This window comes from Aythya marila (assembly GCF_965140915.1).
Source record: "Aythya marila genome assembly, chromosome: 19".
Taxonomy (NCBI): Eukaryota; Metazoa; Chordata; class Aves; order Anseriformes; family Anatidae; genus Aythya; species Aythya marila.
This window is the reverse complement of record NC_139060.1, coordinates 7524973-7543292: the sequence shown is the minus strand read 5'-3', so window position 1 is coordinate 7543292 and position 18320 is coordinate 7524973. Positions and strand designations below refer to the sequence as shown.

General features: G+C 56.5%; 1 protein-coding gene across 2 annotated transcripts; it reads left to right on the top strand.

The window, feature by feature from the left end:
• Positions 1-2557: 2557 nt before the first annotated feature.
• On the top strand, positions 2558-16328 carry PLPP7 (phospholipid phosphatase 7 (inactive)). 2 transcript variants are annotated; one of them, XM_082775738.1, is made up of 4 exons: positions 2558-2682; positions 3688-3876; positions 4688-5160; positions 15503-16328. In XM_082775738.1, exons 3-4 carry the CDS (start codon positions 4710-4712, stop codon positions 15865-15867), a joined length of 816 nt encoding a protein of 271 aa, XP_082631864.1. In that variant the 5' UTR covers positions 2558-2682; positions 3688-3876; positions 4688-4709; the 3' UTR covers positions 15868-16328. The 2 variants fall into 2 exon arrangements, with proteins under 2 accessions (XP_082631864.1, XP_082631863.1); XM_082775737.1 differs by having other exon boundaries at positions 3688-3881.
• The last annotated feature ends 1992 nt before the right edge of the window (positions 16329-18320 follow it).

Here is an 18320-nt window from a genome sequence, read left to right as displayed (position 1 = left end):
CCCCGCACACGGGGGGGTGCTGCGGGCCGGGGGCGCCCCCCCAGCATCCCGCCGAGCCCCCGGCGAGCTGCCGGGCTCACCGCTGCGGGGGCGAGGAGCGCCGGGAGAGGGGCGGGTGGCTGGGGAGGGAGGGAGGGAGGGAGGGAGGAAAAGGGGTGGGGGGGGAGGCTCTTCAGCGATGGATTATTTTTTTTTTTCTCTCTTCGCCTTCTCCGCTGTGTACCCGGGGGGGGGGGGGGGGGGGGGTGAGAGGAGCAGGATCGGTGCCTCCGCCTCTTGGCTGCCGCAAGCTTCCTCCTCTCTCGCACCGCGCTCCTCATGCAGCCGGGGACGGCGCCGGGTTGCGGCGGAGCAGGGGGGAGCGGGGCGGGGGATGCTCCCCCTGCACCGGCAGCACCGGAGGCATCGCGGCCGGGTCAAACTTTGCCGCAAGTCGCCCCCTGGCCCCCGCCCGGTCCCCGCTGGCCCCGCCGTTGCCCCCCACCCCGGGCATCCGCGCCCCGCAGCGCCGCCGCCGCCCCGGCGAGCAGCAGGACAGCGGCCGGGCCCCCCTGCCCCTGCCGGCCGCCCTCCGCCGCTCCCTCCCTCCCATCCCTCCCCCTGGGTTTCTCTTTTAAACTGCAGCTGTTGGAGCTAGCCCTCCTTTGCAGAGCAGCATTTCCTCCCACGCGGCCGCGGCTTGTGGGTAATGTAGTTTTTTTTGGAGATAAGGGCTCCCTCCTGCTCCCCTTCTCCCTTTCTTTCTCCCCTTCTTTCTCTCCTGCTCGCCTCCTTTCTCTCTTCTTCTTTCATCTCTTTTCCTCCTTCCCTCTTTTTTCCTCTCCTTCCCTCTTGCTTAAATGCCATGTATTTTCTCTTCATTCTGCAGATGAAGGTTTTTCTCCCCCAGCTGGAGCTTGGCTGACAGATACAGCGCAGGCACAGCCTCTCTACATGCAAAACCTGCAGCCCTGGGCTGGCTGAGCTGCGATTCCAGCAACTAGAAATGCAAAGAAATGCTCTTGGCAGCAGCAAAGGGACTGAGGAGCGGGTGCTGAGAGGTGTCCGAGGCGGCAGTGGCCTGTGGGGAAGTTGTAAACCCCTGGCACGGATGTTTTGAGGAGCCCTGCGTCTGGCCTTGCCTGCTGACCATCACCCAGCTGAGGCCATGGCTTGCAGAGAGCTCAGCACCGGGTGAGGTGTGGGTGCTGGGGCGCTCAGCGATAACTGCAGGGTGCTGAGCATCCTCACAGCTCCACGTGCGTACACCTTGACTCTTTTCTGAGTGGGAAACCTGGGGGAATGAGGAGGAAGGATGGCTTTGCACAGAGCAAAATGTCCTTTATTTCCTCCTGCCCCACGCTCACAGCAAGCAGGATTAGCTCACGCAGTGCGTGGCATTTTCCAGCGTCCATGCGCTTGTTGTCTGCCCTGCAGCAGGTAGGAAGGACTGGAGCTGCTGGGTGATCCTGACAGGAGAATGCCCCAGGACGAGCGGAGGCTGCTCCTGTAGGCTCTGAGGTCCCGGGGAGGTCCTGCCCCCAGTGCTCAGCCTTGCCTATGCAGGGCACGGGCTGCGGGGTCCTCGCCTCCTGCCCTGCTGGCTCCTGCCCTTTCCAGGCTGAGGTACTGAGCCCTCCAAGCAAATTGAGAGGCAGGGGGTGGACGAACCATAGGGTAACATTATGGTTTCCTTCAGTGTGTTTCTCAAAGCATTGGATAAATATTTATCTGTGTTAACATTCGTGGGATCTCTGAGAAGGGCACCGTCCTTGTTCCTAGCCCCACAACAGAAAAAGAAACTAAAAATGCGCTCAAGTTGCAAACAAACAACACAAAGTACAGGAAAAGACTGAAATGAGCATCTCCAAATGAAAAAATCCAGTTTCTTCAGCAACCTCCAGAAGGTGCTGAAATACTTTGACATCTCCAAGACTCTTTCACACTTTTCAAACAAGCTCGTCACAGTTTCCCAGAGCATTATGTGTTGGGTGAAGCTGCATGTTCTGAGACTCCAGCTTCACCGCCGCTGCAGCCAGGTCTTGCTTCAACTTTGGCAATCCCTGGTGTTCTGGTCAACTAGGAAATTGCATTATCTCAGCCTAATTAAATCAGCTTTTCATCTTCGGCTGGAGCTTTCCTTGTTTTTTTGGCCATGCCCATCTCCATCACACTGTTGTGTGATTAAGGAATTAGTGCACTTTGCCCAAGAGCGGCTGCACTAAGCTGTGCGCAGAGCAGCTCCTGTGCCTGTGAGCCTGGTGCTCACTGATGAAATTGCTGGAGATTGGCTTTTGAGGCCAAGCTGTGATAAGTAACAATTAGGAGCATCTGGCGATGCTGGGAGTTGCATCTCCTTCTGCTGGGCCCACTCCTGCTGCTGCTCCCCCAGCAGCGTAGCCCACCTGGTGCTATATAAACCCCACAGGTTTGCCCAAAGGGTCTCCCCTTCCTCATCTCAGCCATATATAGGGAAAATAACCACCACAAATGGGACACTGAGTTGTTTCCTCTCCTGTTCCTCTCAACAGGGGCATTTAGCAGTGCATTCACCCCGGGCTGTGCTTTCTCCTCATCTCCTTCCCTGCTGGTGGCCGGGGGCTGGCCCCTGGTGTGCACAAGGCAGAGCAGCGCCCTGTGCCTGCTTCAGGGGTCAGAGGAACAGACAGGCACCGGACAAAACGAGCTCCCGGTGCTTTCAAGGTATTTTTTCCCTGTGACAGCTCCCAGGGAACGTGCTCAGTAATAGCTCAGCATCCCTGGCATGGTGAGGGGATGAGAGGCGAGGAGCCTTTCTATTTCTGCAGGCTCCTGGCCACCACCACGTTAACCCTCTGCTCGCAGCCACTTGCTTGCAAGGCGCCCCGTGCTGCTGTGATCTGCAGAAGCAGCGAGGCTGAGCGGCAGGGAGGTGACAGCTATGGCATAGTACTGCCACGAGTCCCGATAGTCCCGATATCACGCTGGCTGCTGTCAAGCGGGCTGAGATCTTCCACGTGCCTCAGAGCCCTGCAGCAGGGGACAGGGACACAGGGACGGGGCACTGACCTGCCTGATAGCAGAAGAATGCAGCTGTGCAGGCGGTGAGCAAGCAAGAGCTGGTAGGTGCTGGGGTAGCACCAACGTGTGCTGCTGGGCTGGCTCGGCCCCAAGCAATAATTTGCTGCCTGAGCTGAAAGGAGCTGGTGGTGCTGGGCTGGGTAAGGAGGGGAAGAGCTCTTCCCACGGCTACAGTCATCATCACAGGCTCGGGGTAAGTTCCCGGAGGATGTGGTTCAGAAATCAGTTGCTGTGTATTATTTTCCTTTGGTTCATAAGCAAAACACAAGGGTGAGCAAAGGCTCCTCAGCACTTCCAGCACTGATTTACTTGGCCAAAAAATTGCAGCAGCCTCTTTGGGCCTGTCTCTGTCAGATGGGCATGGGCTGAGGACTAGCTCAGCTAAAGTATTTTGGGAACTAAGGATAATAAGTGCAAAGGAAGTGCAAAGTTTTTATTATCTTAGAAAGCCAGGACCACCCTCCATTTAGCACTTAGGCTCTCCTGTAGGTTTCAGATAAGGCTTTCAAAGATATGTGGATGTTTCCCGGTGTTACCTCTTCTAATATTGACCTTTATAATTTTACGTAGGTAAATATCACTGGAACCAAGAGCCGTGCCTGTGCCGCTGCTTGGTGTGATATTCATCTCTTCCTCTCCCCCCTGCAGGACTTCCCAGGGCCTGGCACAATCCCGCAGCACCCAGCCTGTGCCGTGGGGACCCTTCCTCCTCGCCGAGCCCTGGTGCCAGCTCCGACGGGGCCACTGCTGGTCGCAGCCACAGCTCGGGGACGCGGCAGCGCCTGTCACCTGCTTTCAGCGCCGGAGCTGCGATGCTGGATGACACGGCAGAAACGTGTGCGGTATTTAGGGCACGCTCAGCGCCGGGGGCAGGGGGATGGGAATTCATTAGCGGCGCCGCGTCTCTTTTAATCAAGAGGCAGGTGCTGCTTCTCCTCGGGCTGCAGGCAGGGGTGGCGGTGGAGGAGCTGCGGGGATGCGTGCTGAGCGGGGGGAGAGGATGGGGCTGGTGATGCTCGTGAGGTGTTCGTGCCAGGGAGAAAGGAATATTACTTAGGGTGCCCTAGCAGAGGTGAGACATAGCAGGACAGACAAAACTAGGAGATAGCCGGGTCGGGCCCCTTGCAGGGAAGCCCCCAAGTGATGCCCAGCACAGAGGCTGGGAGCCAGGCTGCATTGCCCACCCTGGCAGCCACCACAGCACCGTGATCTCTTCCAGTGCTGATGCGCTGACACTAAAATATGAATTACTGTGCCAAAAAAAACTACATTTCCCAGTTTCCCTTGCAGCCCAGGGGAATAAGCAATTGGAAGATTTAAATAGACCAGACCAGAAGCAACCAACCTTTGGCACAAAGCATTTCCCTCCTCTTCTTCCAATCTATTGGCTGTTTAACCTTTTTCCCTGGCACTGGAGTGGCTGCCAAGCCTGGCATTAACTTTCCTTCCAAGCTTGCTAGGCCCATGAAGTAAACAGCCATGTGCATTCCTTACTCTATATTTAACAGCTGCAGTCTGTGCTGGGGGCAACTGCAACAGAGGGGAACCTTTGTAGCTTCCCAAATCCCCAGCTCGTGAGGGTGGGAGTGGGGGAAGCTTTCCGCAGGGAGAAGAGGGATTTCTCTCCGTCCCGGTGTTTGCAAAGCAGGTTCCGTTCGCGAGAGACTGCAATGCCAGCATCCCAGCCACGGTCCAGGGCACGAGACAGGAACAATGTCCTGAACAGGGCTGAGTTCCTCTCCCTGAACCAGCCCCTGAAAGGGACCCAGGAGAGCAGGAGCCAGGGGAGGAAGCAGAGCGGCCAGGCGGGAGCAGCCGGCGCCCAGAACAGCAGCCCCAAGGAGCGGAGGCAGTCGCAGCAGCTGCCCGAAGAGGACTGCATGCAGCTCAACCCCTCCTTCAAGGGAATCGCCTTCAACTCCCTGCTGGCCATCGACATCTGCATGTCCAAGCGGCTGGGAGTGTGCGCCAACAGAGCTTCGTCCTGGGGAGGCGCCCGCTCCATGATCAACCTCCTGGGGATAACGGGGCACGGGATCCCCTGGATCGCGGGCACGCTCATCTGCCTGGTGAAGAGCAGCACGCTGGCGGGCCAGGAGGTCCTCATGAACCTGCTGCTAGGTGAGTGGCAAAGCTCCTTCCTTCCCCGCCGGGAAAGCCCAGCCCTAGTCACAAGGGACAGCGGCATCAGGACTCCTCCTCTGACTGCTCCCACCGCCGGCGGGGTCAGGCAGCAGGCAGTGACCTTTTGGGTGAATGCGGCACTTATCAGCCACCTTGGCAGTTTTGGGATGGTGGGAGATGGATGCTGCAAAAAGTTTTTCTAAGGGGGTGGAATGGATCCCGGTAGCCGGCCATCCCTGCAGGGCAGGGGCAAATCCGCGGCCCCGATGAGGCAGGGTTGGTCCGAGTCGGGCCAAGAAAGTGTCTGTGATGTGCAGGTGGATACCAGCAGCAGTGCCCTTGATTTATGGTCGTCTGCCTCGCTAGTTGGTCAGGTTGGGGAAAACATAAAGATTTTAATCTTAACACATGGATCAGAGACAGAAGATATCCTAAAGAGAAAAGCATTTCCATCCCCTCTGCACCTCCTTGTGCAGATCCTGGCCCCACATCTCCGCAGCTGCTCAGAGTAGTCCCATCTCCTTCCCTGCTGCCGCTTCATCTCACATCCCTCGTCCCAGGAGGACCTTTCTTGCTGCTGGCCCCGTTTCCACACGCTAGCTTGACCCAGAGGCTGTTACAAGGGATCAGATCTCTCCTGACAGCCCCCTTTTTTTTTTTTTTTTTTTTTTTTGTGGGATGGTCGGTCTCCTTGCCCCTGCGGACTGGGGCGTGCTGGGGGAGCTGTGCAGGGCCTGACCCGGCCCCATGGCCCCACATCCCACCACGACCATGCTGAGCTCTGGGTGCGACTTTCCCCACATCCAGGCCCCAAACCACCCTGCCCGTGTCCACCTGAGGCACTTGCTCTTCCCTCTCTTTTGCCTTTGGCCTGTGGCCTGGTTATCACTTTTTTTTTTATATGACTAATTTCTAGCTCATCTGGCTGAGGTCACCCCAGCATTTCACCCTCCCCCAAAAACCAGCCCGCGGAGCTCCCACTTTTGGTCAGCACGAGGAATTGACGTTAGATTTAGGCCTTTTCTTTTTAGGGAGCCTGCAGTAGGCACCTCAGGAAAGGGACGTCCTGTTCTCAGGGACTGCCTGCGATACGATACGTTCTGCAGCACGGCCCCAGCTTTTTTTTTTTTTTTTTTCAGAAGTTCTTCCTTCAGAGAGGGCAACGATTGCACTGAACTGGCTTGAAAAGCACAGTTGCGGCCACCTTTTCTCCCCTCTGCCTTTGAAGGAGCCTGTCCCAGTGCTGTGACATCTAACAAGGGGAGGCCGTGGCGGGGAGGGAGCCGGAATAGCATCGGCATGATGCAGAGCCCGCCGGTGTCAGCAGTTCTCCCAGGGGCTGCCCGGTGCTCTGGGTCAAACCCTCACTGGGAAAAGAAGCCCTGTGTAAAAGGGCATGAGCATGAAATAGGAGGCGGCCAGCATCAGACGGCACAGTTTCCAGAGGTCTCTTGACCTGAGAGCCTTTGACAGTTCTGGAGCCTGAAAACCGACCTCTTTGACTCCAAAATATTTGAGGTCTTTATGACGAGCTAATGCCTCTTTTGGCTTAAAACCAGTAAAGGTCTTCTCGCTCTTCCACTGCCATTGAGGAGGCCAAACACAAAGCCAGATCCAGGTTGCATTGAAACTTTGAGTGTCGGGTGATGGCTGGGAGAGCTCAGTCCTGCATTTTCAGGTCTCCTTGGTTCAAAAGTGCTGCCCAGGACAGGTTGGGGACTCCACAGTCTTGGTTCCTTGCTCCCTTCCCTTGTTGCTGCCTGCCAAAAGAGAAATGGGTTAAATTGTGTGAAGGGCTAGCTCACGGCCTGACCTGACAGCTCTGTAGGTCTCACAGCCCTCCAAAGAGTTTCCTTTGAATTTTTGGGTCGACCTGTGTGGTGCCAGGAGTTGGACTCGATAATCCTTGTGAGTCCTTTCCAACTCGGGATATTCTCTAATTCTTTGTCCCCCCTGCAGACCACACTGCCTGGCACCGACCAAGGTGCCCGGAGCCTCTCTCGTCAGCATCCTCGGCAGGACTCGTGTCACCCTGCAGAGCAGGATCTCTGCTGAGAGCGTGGCCTTGGCTTGATATTTAAGATTGCAGTCAGGAGCTCCTAGTAGCAGAGCAGCTACTGCCGTAACGCCTGCATTGCTGATGAATGGAGGAGTCCAGCAGGGGAGTGTGGGGTTGGCAGACCCAGACCAACCATGAGATGTGGTCCCTTGAGCTGATAGGAAGGGTGTGATGCTCCATCTGGCATCCCGGGTCCCTCTCACTGTTTTTTTTTCCCTGGGTTGAGACCCAGCAGGCTGTGGTGTGAAGCCCTTCTGGCTGGGGACAGGTCAAAGGGAAGGGAGCATCCCCGGTGCTTCCCTGGTGTCCTGGAAGGAGGGGAGCAGAGAAGTTGGGGTTGTCTACGGCACCCCTTCTTTACCTCCCCTGGCTCTCCTCCCTCCCCGCGGCTTGCTCAGGGTTTGATACATCAAGCAGAATTTCTGATGCAGTCTCTGGGCAGGGAGCCAGCCCATCATAGAGCACTTGTTTAGGATTTGCAATCAGGCTTTCAAGGCGAGGAGACAGGAGACTGCTGAAATGGGACCGGGAACCTGGCAGGAGCACCACTGCAGATGGAGGGGGGGCACTTGCGCCGGAGGAGCTCTTGGTAGGATCTTTGCCAAGACGCGTGGGAGCATTTAGGGTGAGGGGTTCTGACCTCCCTCCCTGGGGCGCTCCATCCCTCCCAGCTGCTGATGTTGATTAGCAACCCCCAGCAATGTTTTCCCTCCACAGTTGTCATCTGTGATGGAATTTATTGATTCTCCTTCTCATCGTAATCTTTTTCCAGCAAATGCCAAACAGCCAGAGAGGCACGGTCACAGCCTGTTACTGAAAAGATGGAAGAAATCAGATATCTGTGCCCACTGTCAAAATCCCTCTGCCAGAAAGTGCTTTCAGGAAGACTGGCTCAGTGTTGCCAGCCCTGGCTGTGAAAGAGTCGGGAAGAAAGTCTGCTCCCCCTCTGCCACATCGAGAAAATCGTGACTCAGGAAACCCCCCAGTTTAAGTTCATTTTAGTTGTTTGCCAGTGTTGGGACTTTTAGGACCATCCAAACTTCCCTCTGCAGGGATTTTGTGAGAACTGATGTGCTTAGAAAATCATTTGAACTTTGCAATCGAGCTTACTGTGGGAAAACAGATATAAAGCTCCCACTAAAACTACCAGAGCTGCTCTAGAACCAGACAGAAAAAGCGTTAAGCCCTGAGGGAAAGCAGTACCTTGGTTTCTGGTTCTGATCCATCTGGTGAGGATGTGGATCCAAATTTAGTGATTCATTGACTGCAAAGCCAGCAAAGAACATTTGGATCATCGATCTAACCCACGGCTAAATACAGGCGGTAGCACATCCCTTAATTTATTCCCGTTCAATTTGCTGAGGGAAAAAACCCAAACACTCAATCAGATGTAAAATTTCAAGTGGCGGTGAACTTGTCAGAACCATTTCTGTATTACTGCAGTGGTAGGTGTTCTCCCCGGCGCCTCGCTCTTAGTTTGACTGTTCCCTTCCCTCCCCTGCCTCTGCATACCTTTGTCTCTTCAGCCGAGTGGCTCTTTTATCCAGCATCCCTTCTGCCTTTCAATGTTTTGGATGGTGCTCAAGTCACCTCTTCACCTCCTATTCATTAAGCTGAACAGACTGATCTCGTTAGGCTGATGGTCTTTCCAGATCCAGGCACCTTCTTAGAGTGACAGGGATGGAATATGGTGATCTACCCAAAGCGGTGCTTTCGGTGAAGTCCCCCTGTTGTGTTCAGAGCCAAACTGCCACCCATCACCGTGATCCTTTGCATTTTCAGCTGTGGTCCAGCTGTGTGCCTTTGTAGGAGATATCTGGTTGGTTAACGCTTGCTCGTAGATGTGTTTGTGTATGGTGTGAGATACCTGGTTCAGCTTTGGTCATGGCTTTGTGAAATAGGTTCTGAAACCTTCTCTTGGCATGCTGGAAAGGGGCAGAGCCAAGCCTGGTGGTGGCTGTGTCCCCGTGTCCAGCTGTGACATGGGCAGTGGTCCTCACCCATCCCCTGCTGGCTCTGCACCCTGTTCTGACATCTGGGCAGCTCGCTGCTGCTGCCACCGAGCATTTATCTCCACCCGGGGAAACAGTGCCACGGGCACGTTGTGGGGAGCAGCTGCAGGATGGGTCACTTGCTACATGGGGAGGAAAGGAGGGGAGGCCAGGGTCACCTCTCCAGGCCTGGAGCTCGGCCAGAAGTCGGTCCTTGCTCTCTCCAGCCTTCTCCCTGGATGCAGACCTAGCGCTAGGCTGGTTGGGAACCAAGCCATAATACGCTGAGGCACAGTCCCCTGCAGCACTGGGACTTTGTCGTGAGCAGAATGTATGTATTTATAAATGTATTTGTATTTATAAATACATATAGGGACGGGGCTCTGCAATCCGCCCATGCAGCCTGCAAGCAGGAGCAGGCTGGCAGGAATGGTAGGTCAGGGAGGAAAAAGAGAGACGAAATGTCCTCACCAGGTCCCCCGAGACCCCCTGTCCCTCCTCTAGCAGCACGCAGGTACTTCGTGTATGGGGATGCTTTCCTTTGGAGTCTGTGCAGTGAAAATTCAGATCGTTGTACAGCCCGGGGCTGTTAAAGGTCACTGAGTAGATTAAATGCCCAGGCAGCACGGACGAGCTCATCCCGATGAGCCTCGGGGCTCGGCAGCCCAGCCCCAGCAGAGAGGACGGGGAGCTGCGCTAGCAGATGGATCAGTCTGTGCGCAGCGGAGCTTGCTAAGCTGAGAGCCCCAGAGATGGTTTGGGGCCAGATGTGTCTGTTTTTTCCCTTTCATTTTCCCACTGTGAGGCTGGGGATTTTCTGAGCTAGACGGGGCAGAAAGCATTTCAGCAGGGAAGGAGCAAGCAGCCTGGGAGCGTGTCCCCTGCTTTTGGGACCGCTCCCAGCCTTCTGCTCATCCCCTCCCGTGAAGCTGGACACGTGCAGGAGGCTCAGCCCCAGCCCTGCTGCCCTGCCAGTGCCCGCTGGCATCTCAGCAGGGTTGCAGCACATCTGCCCAGAGGGCAGGAGGATGCAGGCAGTGAGTAACCCAGCGTGACCGACCCGTGGTGGGTGCCAGAGGGAGCATCGCCGATGCCCACTCCCTGCATCCAGCATCAGGCCCAGCCCGACATTAAATATTCCTCTTCATCGTGTCAGGCTGTAGTGAAAGTCCCTGGTTATTTGGTGCCATCCTCCCGTATCCCTGCTGAGCTCGGGCAGCGTGACTTTTCCCTTCCTCGCCTGCCTGCTTTACAGCAAGTGCATTCATCTGCAGGGCAGGCAGTGCCTGCAGTGTCCCTTCGCGCAGAGGACAGTCAGTGACAGCCCAGGGCCCGTTTCACAGAGGCAGGAGAGGGCACGGGGGATATTTCCAGGGACCAGCACAGGGTCTCTGCCAGCCCCTTGGTGCTGCTCAGCGCCGAGGTCTTATCCTGCTTGTTTGGTGCTGAGCACGGCGTGAGCCCCACGTCCCCACCTGCAGCCTTTGGGGCGCTGCAGGGAGCTCAAAGCCGAGCTTCTGTGCGGAGCCAGCAGGCAAAGCGTTCCCCGGTCTGAATGCAGATTGCAAGAGAAAAGAAGTGCGAGGGTTGCTGAATGGGAAGAGGGGGAATAAACAAGGGAAATGAGTCATGCTCGTGTCTGTCACTCCCCAGCAGCTTCCCCGTGCCCCCGCCGCAGCGCTGCGAAGGGACGAGAGCTGCCTGCCTGCTGCACTGCCAGCCCTGCCGGGGCAGCTGAGCAGGGCTCTGCCCCGAGGGGCATCCCTAGAAAAGGGTGAGGGGGGCTCGGCCCCGACACCCCGGCAGGAGCAGAGGCCGGGTGGAGGTGCAGAAAGCAGCGGGATGAGCAGCTGGAGCAGCAGGGGCAGGGAGACTGCTCGGGTACCTGGGTCCAGGCCAGGCTCGGTGGAGGACAGCGATGGCGAGGGGGGAATCGTTTCACCTTTCTCTTCTTCCTCCCGTTGGCAGAAAGCTCCGTGATTTCGCCTAAACTGCAGTTCTGGTCGCAGCCTCCATCCCTGTGCACGCAGGGCTGCTGGACGACCTCGCTGCGCCGCGTCTTTAAAGCACTGTGAGATGTGGGTTGGAGGCCCTGTGAGCACCAGAGAATCAACCCCTGATTTTAATTAATTAATTAATTAATTAATTTGCCATTTTGCTTTATTGAAGGCAGCGGGGTGTAAGCACGAGCCTAAGCAGCGCTGAGACTGAGCTCCGTGCGTGCTCATCCCCGGGCTGCTGCTGCAGGGAGGCGTCTCCTGCACCGCTGGCACCGAGCGCGGGGACATCGCTGGCTCCTGCAGCCCTTCTGGGAGGCAGCTGGGTGCTCGTGGCGCCTTGTCGGGAGCTGCTCAGCTCATTTCCTTCATCAGCATGAGCCATCAGCACCCCCTTGTCCCCAGGCCATATAGAGCCCCGGTAGGGCAGGCATGCTCGGTGATGGGTGCTGAGATGCAAACTGCCCAGCACCCATGGGGGATTTCCAAAAGGGCAGAGCTCCATGCAGCCTGTGCATACACTCGGGGCTGTTTCTGATCTTCTAGGGCATAGCAAGTCTGTTCTCAGTCATTGGGGGGTTTTTAATTAACTGCACAATGCTGATTTCTGCCATTCCTTCACCTCCCCGTGGCCACTTAACCCAGCGCGCCCTGCACCCAGCGCCCAGAACTCTCTGCTGCTTGTTCAGCCAAAAAATAACCTCCCCCAAAACGCTGCAGTGCCTGATTCACTGCTTCGTAACCGTGTCGTGCCATCTGTGACTTTCTGTCAGTTCTTGCACCTAATGGTACCGTGTTTGGGGAAGTAAATGAAGGAGAGGAGTTCATTTCCAGAGGAGTGAGGCTCGTCCAGCTGCCAGCAGCTCCACCGGAGAGCGGGTGTGGGTGCTCTGAAACCTGCACCTTTCGTTAGCATCAACCAGTCAAGGCTGCAAACAGTTCATTTTCCAGGTCGGGGAGCCTGCAGGAGATTTGGGAAGATCGTTTCAGAAGCAGTAGGATGAGGCGTGTAAGTAAAAACTGAACAGTTAAAGTTCAGAACTAAATTTGGGGAAATAAAACTAATTCCACTTGTGGAGCAAAAGGAACCGTTTCGTAGGAAGGGTGACATTTGTCTGAAGTTGGCTAATCTGGGAAGCAAAGCACCTTCAAAGCCAGCGTGGCTGGGAGCACGTGTGTGCTCCATGGGGCCGTGTGGCCTCTGGCACAGTGGGACCGGGGACAAAACAGGCGGCAGGCTTCTGCTGCATCCAGGCACCGAGCTGCTGCCTGCCTTGTCCCTGCTTTAATATGGCCAGGGGACAAGTCCGTCTGCTGCTGCACCTGGGGGCTGCCGAGCTCGGGACGTGCTCGCTCTCTGTCTCTCTCATGTCACCAAAATTCCCCTTTTCTTCTCCCGTGTGCCCAGCTCCTCGTGGCTGGGCTGCGAGCTGGCCTGGCTCCTCCAGCGGTCCCATGTGCACGAAGTCCTGCGGGTCCGTGCTGCAGGAACAGATGAGGCCAAAAGCTTTTTTTTGGCTTTCTCCTGTTTTTCTCTCCCCCAGCACTGCACCCAGGCTGTTTTTCAGCTGGGTTTTTGGTAATGCGTTTGTATTAACAGCTCGGCTGGAGTCTGCCTGGCCCTGGGAGATGCTGCCTGGCTCCAGCCCGGGCAGGCAATGCCCATGGGCAGTGAGTGCTGCCCCTCGCCCCTGCCACGATCACAGGGGACATATCAGGGACAGGGACATCCAGCTGCTTCGTCTCCACTTCAAGGAGAGGGCTGGAGTTTTGCTAAGGCCAAAACTTGGAGTTTGTCCTTGTGCCTTGCCTGCACAGGGTTTGCCTCTTCTGCTCTCCGCTCCTAATGGGCTCCTAACGTCTGGTGGTAGGAGCAAGGCAGATAATTGTTTTCCTTCTCTTATTAATAGATATAAAATGTCTGCCCAGGGGGCTCGCTCTCAGCTCATTTACTGTGTGTCTGATGCCAGATGTTGGCTGTTTACAATACCAAGGTGATCTCTGATGCTAAAATTGTCGCAGTCAGGCAGGCCTCGCTCTTTGGGTTTGTGCTTTAAGGAAGTTTGGGATGCTAATAGAGCTTGGGGTGACCGGATGGTTTTGCTGTGCATCCCTTAATAGCCAGGGCAGAGGGGAAACTCTGGAGCTTTTGAGACAAACGTGAAAGGAGCAATGGGCGAGAGCAAATCCTTCCTTTGGTGGTTTTGCTGTGTTTTCAATCCAATTCTACCCACGTGTGTGGGAAGAGCATGGTGTGAAAAGCTTAGCACTACAGCTCCCTGCTCCTCTCATCTCATCTCAGCCCTCTTTGCTGCCCGACAGCCCCGGCCATCTCCAGCAAGGGCAGGCCACTAAATCAGCACCAGGCTCCTTCCAGGGTCCCTCCTGAGGCTCTTTTTCCTCCAACCTTTCGTCCTCCCGGCCTGGACAACGTGCACGTCCCTATTTTAGGGACAGGGGAAGGGTGGACCATGGGTGAAGCAAACAGCCAGGGCTGTGGTTGGCTTTGGGTGGCCAGCGGGCACCTCAGGGAGCACAGAGCCCCCCCTTGCAGCTGCACTGCCCATGGGTGCTGCTGATAAAACCCCCCCTGCCTGGAGGAGGATTTTATTTGCACTGAGCTGAAACAGCAGCAGGGAAAAAGTCAGCGGAGCCCGAGTCCGAGCAGGTATGTAGGTCAAGGAACTGCAAGGGGACAGGAGCTGGGCTGGGGGGGCTGAAAGATGGCAGCGTAGGTGCCTGCTGGGGAAGGACTGGCGATGGTTGTGCCCCCCAGGCAGGGCGATGGGACCCCCCCACGCCTGGGGCCGGGGCAGGGGGTGCTGCTGAGGCTGCTTCCCCCGGGGTGTGCAGCCTGCAGGGAACAGAAAGTGCAGGGGGAAGCGACAGAAAAAGCACCCGGTGGAGCAATCTTGGTTTTGGTTCTGTTTTTTCTTTTAACGGCAAATTAACCCCCGGTTTTAATGCCGCCGTGCCTTCAGATCATGAAACAGGAGCGAATGAGGCTTCCTGTTTTCTGGGCACCGTTTGATGAAAATCTAACCTAGCAGCACTGAAGGTCCATTTGATTCATCCTCTGAATGAAAGGGGCACAAAAGCAGCCCTTTGGTTTGTTATCCATGCTCTCACCACCCCCGTGCACACATACCTGCCTCCCTCGAGCTGCCCTGACACCACCTCTGACCAGAAAAAAACATCTTGGAAGTGCAAAATAAGGACGGGCAATGGCCAATGTGTGTATCTGAAGTGTTTGTGCCCTGAGCTACGGGCAGATTCGGTGGGGGAAGGTCTGTAGTGGGTGCACCCAGTGTCTGGGACCCGACGGGGTGCTCCGAGGGGAGCGGGTGCTGCCTCCCTGCTTTCCCCCAGGCAGAGCAGGAGGTGCCCGCGGTGTGAGTCTCCTTGGCATCGCCGTCAGGAGCTGAAATCAGCACTCTGCCTAATGAGGAGGGCCGGGGAAAAGCAGAGGAGGGGATTTAGGAGAAACGAAAAATCAATGCTAGGAAATAAATTGACAGGGCTGTTGGCCGGGAGAAGGGGGGTGGGATGAAGAGGAGGAGGATAAAGTGCTGACGGGTTTCGCTCCGGAGCAGTTAAGGACAAAAGGCGATGTGGTGCTGAGTCCTGGAGCTGTGGGGACCTTGTCCCTGCTGCCACCAGCCTGTGCTTGCTGGGCTGGGGGGTTTGTTCCCTGGCCTGCCCTTCTGGCATGCAAAAGGGCAGGCAGGGGGGATCCCTCCTGGCTCCACATCCGCACCCCCAGGTGCTGTTTCTAACTCAGGAGCCCTTTTTCTTAATTGCATGACTTTTCCCTTGGCTCTCCATCTCCTGATGCTCTTTTCTTAGTGAAATCCAGCAGCTTGGTGCCACCCGGCTCTGGGCAGGGGGAGGTGTGCTGCTTGCGGGTGACTTTGTGGTGGCGTGGGGTGACCACACGGTGGGCACGGATACGTCCTGGTGGCACGGAACAGGGACACGCAGCCCGGTGCTGCAGGAGGAGGGCCGGCAGTTTCCATTTTAGCTTCGCCGATCCCTTTTTTCTTCCCCAGGCAGGTCGCTGGCCTCTGTGGTCGGGGTTCCTCCTCTGTGTGGTGGTGATAACGGCGCTCGCCTGCTCACGGGTGAGCCGGGGTGGGGGCAGCTAACACCCGGGTGCTGATCCGAGGGTGACAGGGGCTGCCTGTGGCATGCACCGGGCCAGAACTACCACAACCCTCGCCCGCTCTGCCGTGAAAACCACCCCTGCCTTTTCTCCTGCCTCTGACCTCTCCTCCTCGCTTCTCGTTTCGCAGCCCTCCTGCTGGACATCGTGATCGTGGCGGGCCTGCAGAAGCTGGCCAAGCGCAAGGGCCCGTACGACGTGAGCCCCGGCGTGTTGGACTACCTTACCATGGACACCTACGCGTTCCCGGCCGGGCACGCCAGCCGGGCAGCCATGCTCTCCAAATTCTTCCTCAACCACCTGGTGCTGGCCATCCCCCTCCGCATCCTGCTGGTCATCTGGGCCCTCTGCGTGGGCTTCTCCCGCGTCATGATCGGACGGCACCACATCACCGACGTCCTCTCCGGCTTTGTTTTCGGCTACTTGCAGTTCCGGCTGGTGGAGTTGATATGGATGTCTTCCAACACGTGCCAGATGTTGATATCCATCTGGTGAACGTGGAGGGCTTGGTGCCTTTGCACTGGGAACTAGCAGATACGTTCAGGGTCTCCCTCCCAGTATTTTCTACATGTTGTTTGTCGGAAACAGTTGTCCCTTCCATGAGTAGTGGCGTTTTTTAATGTTGCTTCCCCCCCTGGAAAAAAAAAAAAATATTCTTGCAATGGGTCTGGTTGTAGCACCCAAGGGCCGGACCTGTGATTTCGGCCGTATTCTCAAACTATATTTGGACAGCAACCAAATTAAGCTTTACGGGTGAGAGAAGTGAGCTAAGTGTCTGCCTTGGGGTGGCTCACAGCAGCACCACGGCATGTCCTCAGCATGGGCAGTGCCTGAGAGCCTCCTGAGGACACGTTTGTTAACGTTTTTGAGGCTAAATGATTTGGGCCGCAGTGCTGCGACTGTGTCCTGTGCAGTCAGGGCACCGCTGGCGTTTCGCAGTTAATAAATAATCCTAAAAATCCTGCCCGGCTTGGTTCTTGTGGTGAGGGAAGGGACGGAGGCCAGCTCAGGATGGCACTGAGGTTTGTGTTCAATGTGGTGTGGGTGCCACAGCGGGCTCCCAGGGGACACGCGGCCCCTTGGACCACTCGCTCAGGGTGGGTGGGTGCAGGAGGGTGCTCAGGACCTTGCTGGGTGCCACCTGCAGCCGGGCTCTCAGCTGCTGCTCAACAATCTGCTCCGCGAGGGTGTGTGGTTTTTGTTTTGCCTGGTCAGGGACAAATACAAAAGGTCTGTTTCCATCCTGGCAGGGGGTAATTAAATAGGCATTGTGCTGGGTCGTGTAATTTTGGAAACTGGGTCTAGATACACAGCAAAGAGGTTTTTTTCTGCCTCTTCGTGGCTATGGTTTTGTTTATGCCAAGTGATGCTGTGGATGGGAATGTCCGAGGTAAGTCTTGTACGGGCCTGAATGCTTTGAAAACACTGAAGGTTTTTGTGTCTCACCCTGTTTGAAAAGAGGAGAGCGGTCCCGACCTTCCTTGATTACAAGGCCGAGCTAATTGATGGCTATGAAGTGGTCTGATGTTGCTGAATGTGTGACACAGACACGGTGCTGTTGCTTTCCCTTGTTGCTGTTGTTTCCCCCTTGTTGTTGTTTCTCCCCAGCTGTCCTGTGCCCAGGTAACGGCCACGCTCAGCGTGTTGTGGCCAAAATGGCTCACCTCTCATGACTGGTTCAGAAAATCCATGTTGTGCACAGAACCATCCCATTCTCTGTGGTTTTCCTCTCTTTAGAGGAGAGTTTGGTGTTTGTTAGGTGGCAGGAGACACTACCAGACCCTGCACCTTCCCTGGCTCGATGCTTCAGCAGATGTGCCTGTCTTCCTGTCCATCCCAGCTGAGCAAAATGCACCTGGTTTGCAATGCCAGACAGCAAGGAGATGGGTCCCGTGCTCCCACCCATCCCCAGGGCTGGGGAGCCCTCTTCTTGCAGGGGAGGCCGGCGAGAAGGAGGCAACGTGCAGATAATGCCGGTAGCAGGCTGCTAACATTTGCTGCTCTTTGATAATTAACACGAAAAGGAGACAAACAGAAAATCCATCCCTGGCAGGCGTCTCCAGCTGGGAGCCCTGGGAGCCGGTGACTTTCTGTGCCGAGCGGGAGCGTGGGCATGGCGGAGGCCACCGCGTCCTTTTGGTGAGCGTCCCGCGGAGCCCCCCTGCTGCGAGGGTCCCTGGGGAGGCTGTGCCGTGGTGTCCTCGGGGACAGGGAGCTCTCAGTGCCACCGTTCCCCCAGGGCTGTCGGGTTGCTGCAGCAGCTGGCCTCACAGCAGGGGGGGACTTGGTGCTGGCTCCCACCCGTGCTTGTTGAGATGGGGGCGATGCTTCGGCGGGGAGCAGAGATTTGCAGGGTTTGCATTCACCAACCTTCTCCTTCTCCTGCGGAGACTCACGTGGAGAAGCGATCCGTGGTTCTTGCTCTTTCTTCCAGGCATTATTACGCCTGGCAGAATTTCTCCTCACCCCAGGAAGGACAGGGCTGTGTTACTGCAGCTCTGACAGCACGAACGTAGCTGGAGGCGGTGGGTACCCGAAGGAGCAGGGGAAGGCTTTGCCTTGATTGCTCTGCGGGAAGCTCTCCCTTTGGAGGTATTTTACCCCAACCTCTAGGTTTTATTCAACCTTTTTAGATTCCTCTACAGCCGTGTTGCTGGGTCTCCTCGCACCTGTGTTGTCTTCTCCTGGTACGTGTGTGATGGCTCTGGAGGAGCTCCACCTGGCCGTGGCGGTGACATCGGCTGAGATATGTGAGGCAGATACCAGATGGTGAGGGCACAGCACTCGTTTGGGTGGAAAACCCGCAGAATTAGCCCAGGGCAGCTCCTTGCTGTGGTTCCTCTGCCGCTGCTCTCCTTCCACCAGGCTGCTGTGGCCATCGGGCTGCGCTGGGGCTCGCAGGACGGGGCTGGCTCCCATGTGGGGTGCTCCTGGCAGCCTCCCCCAGC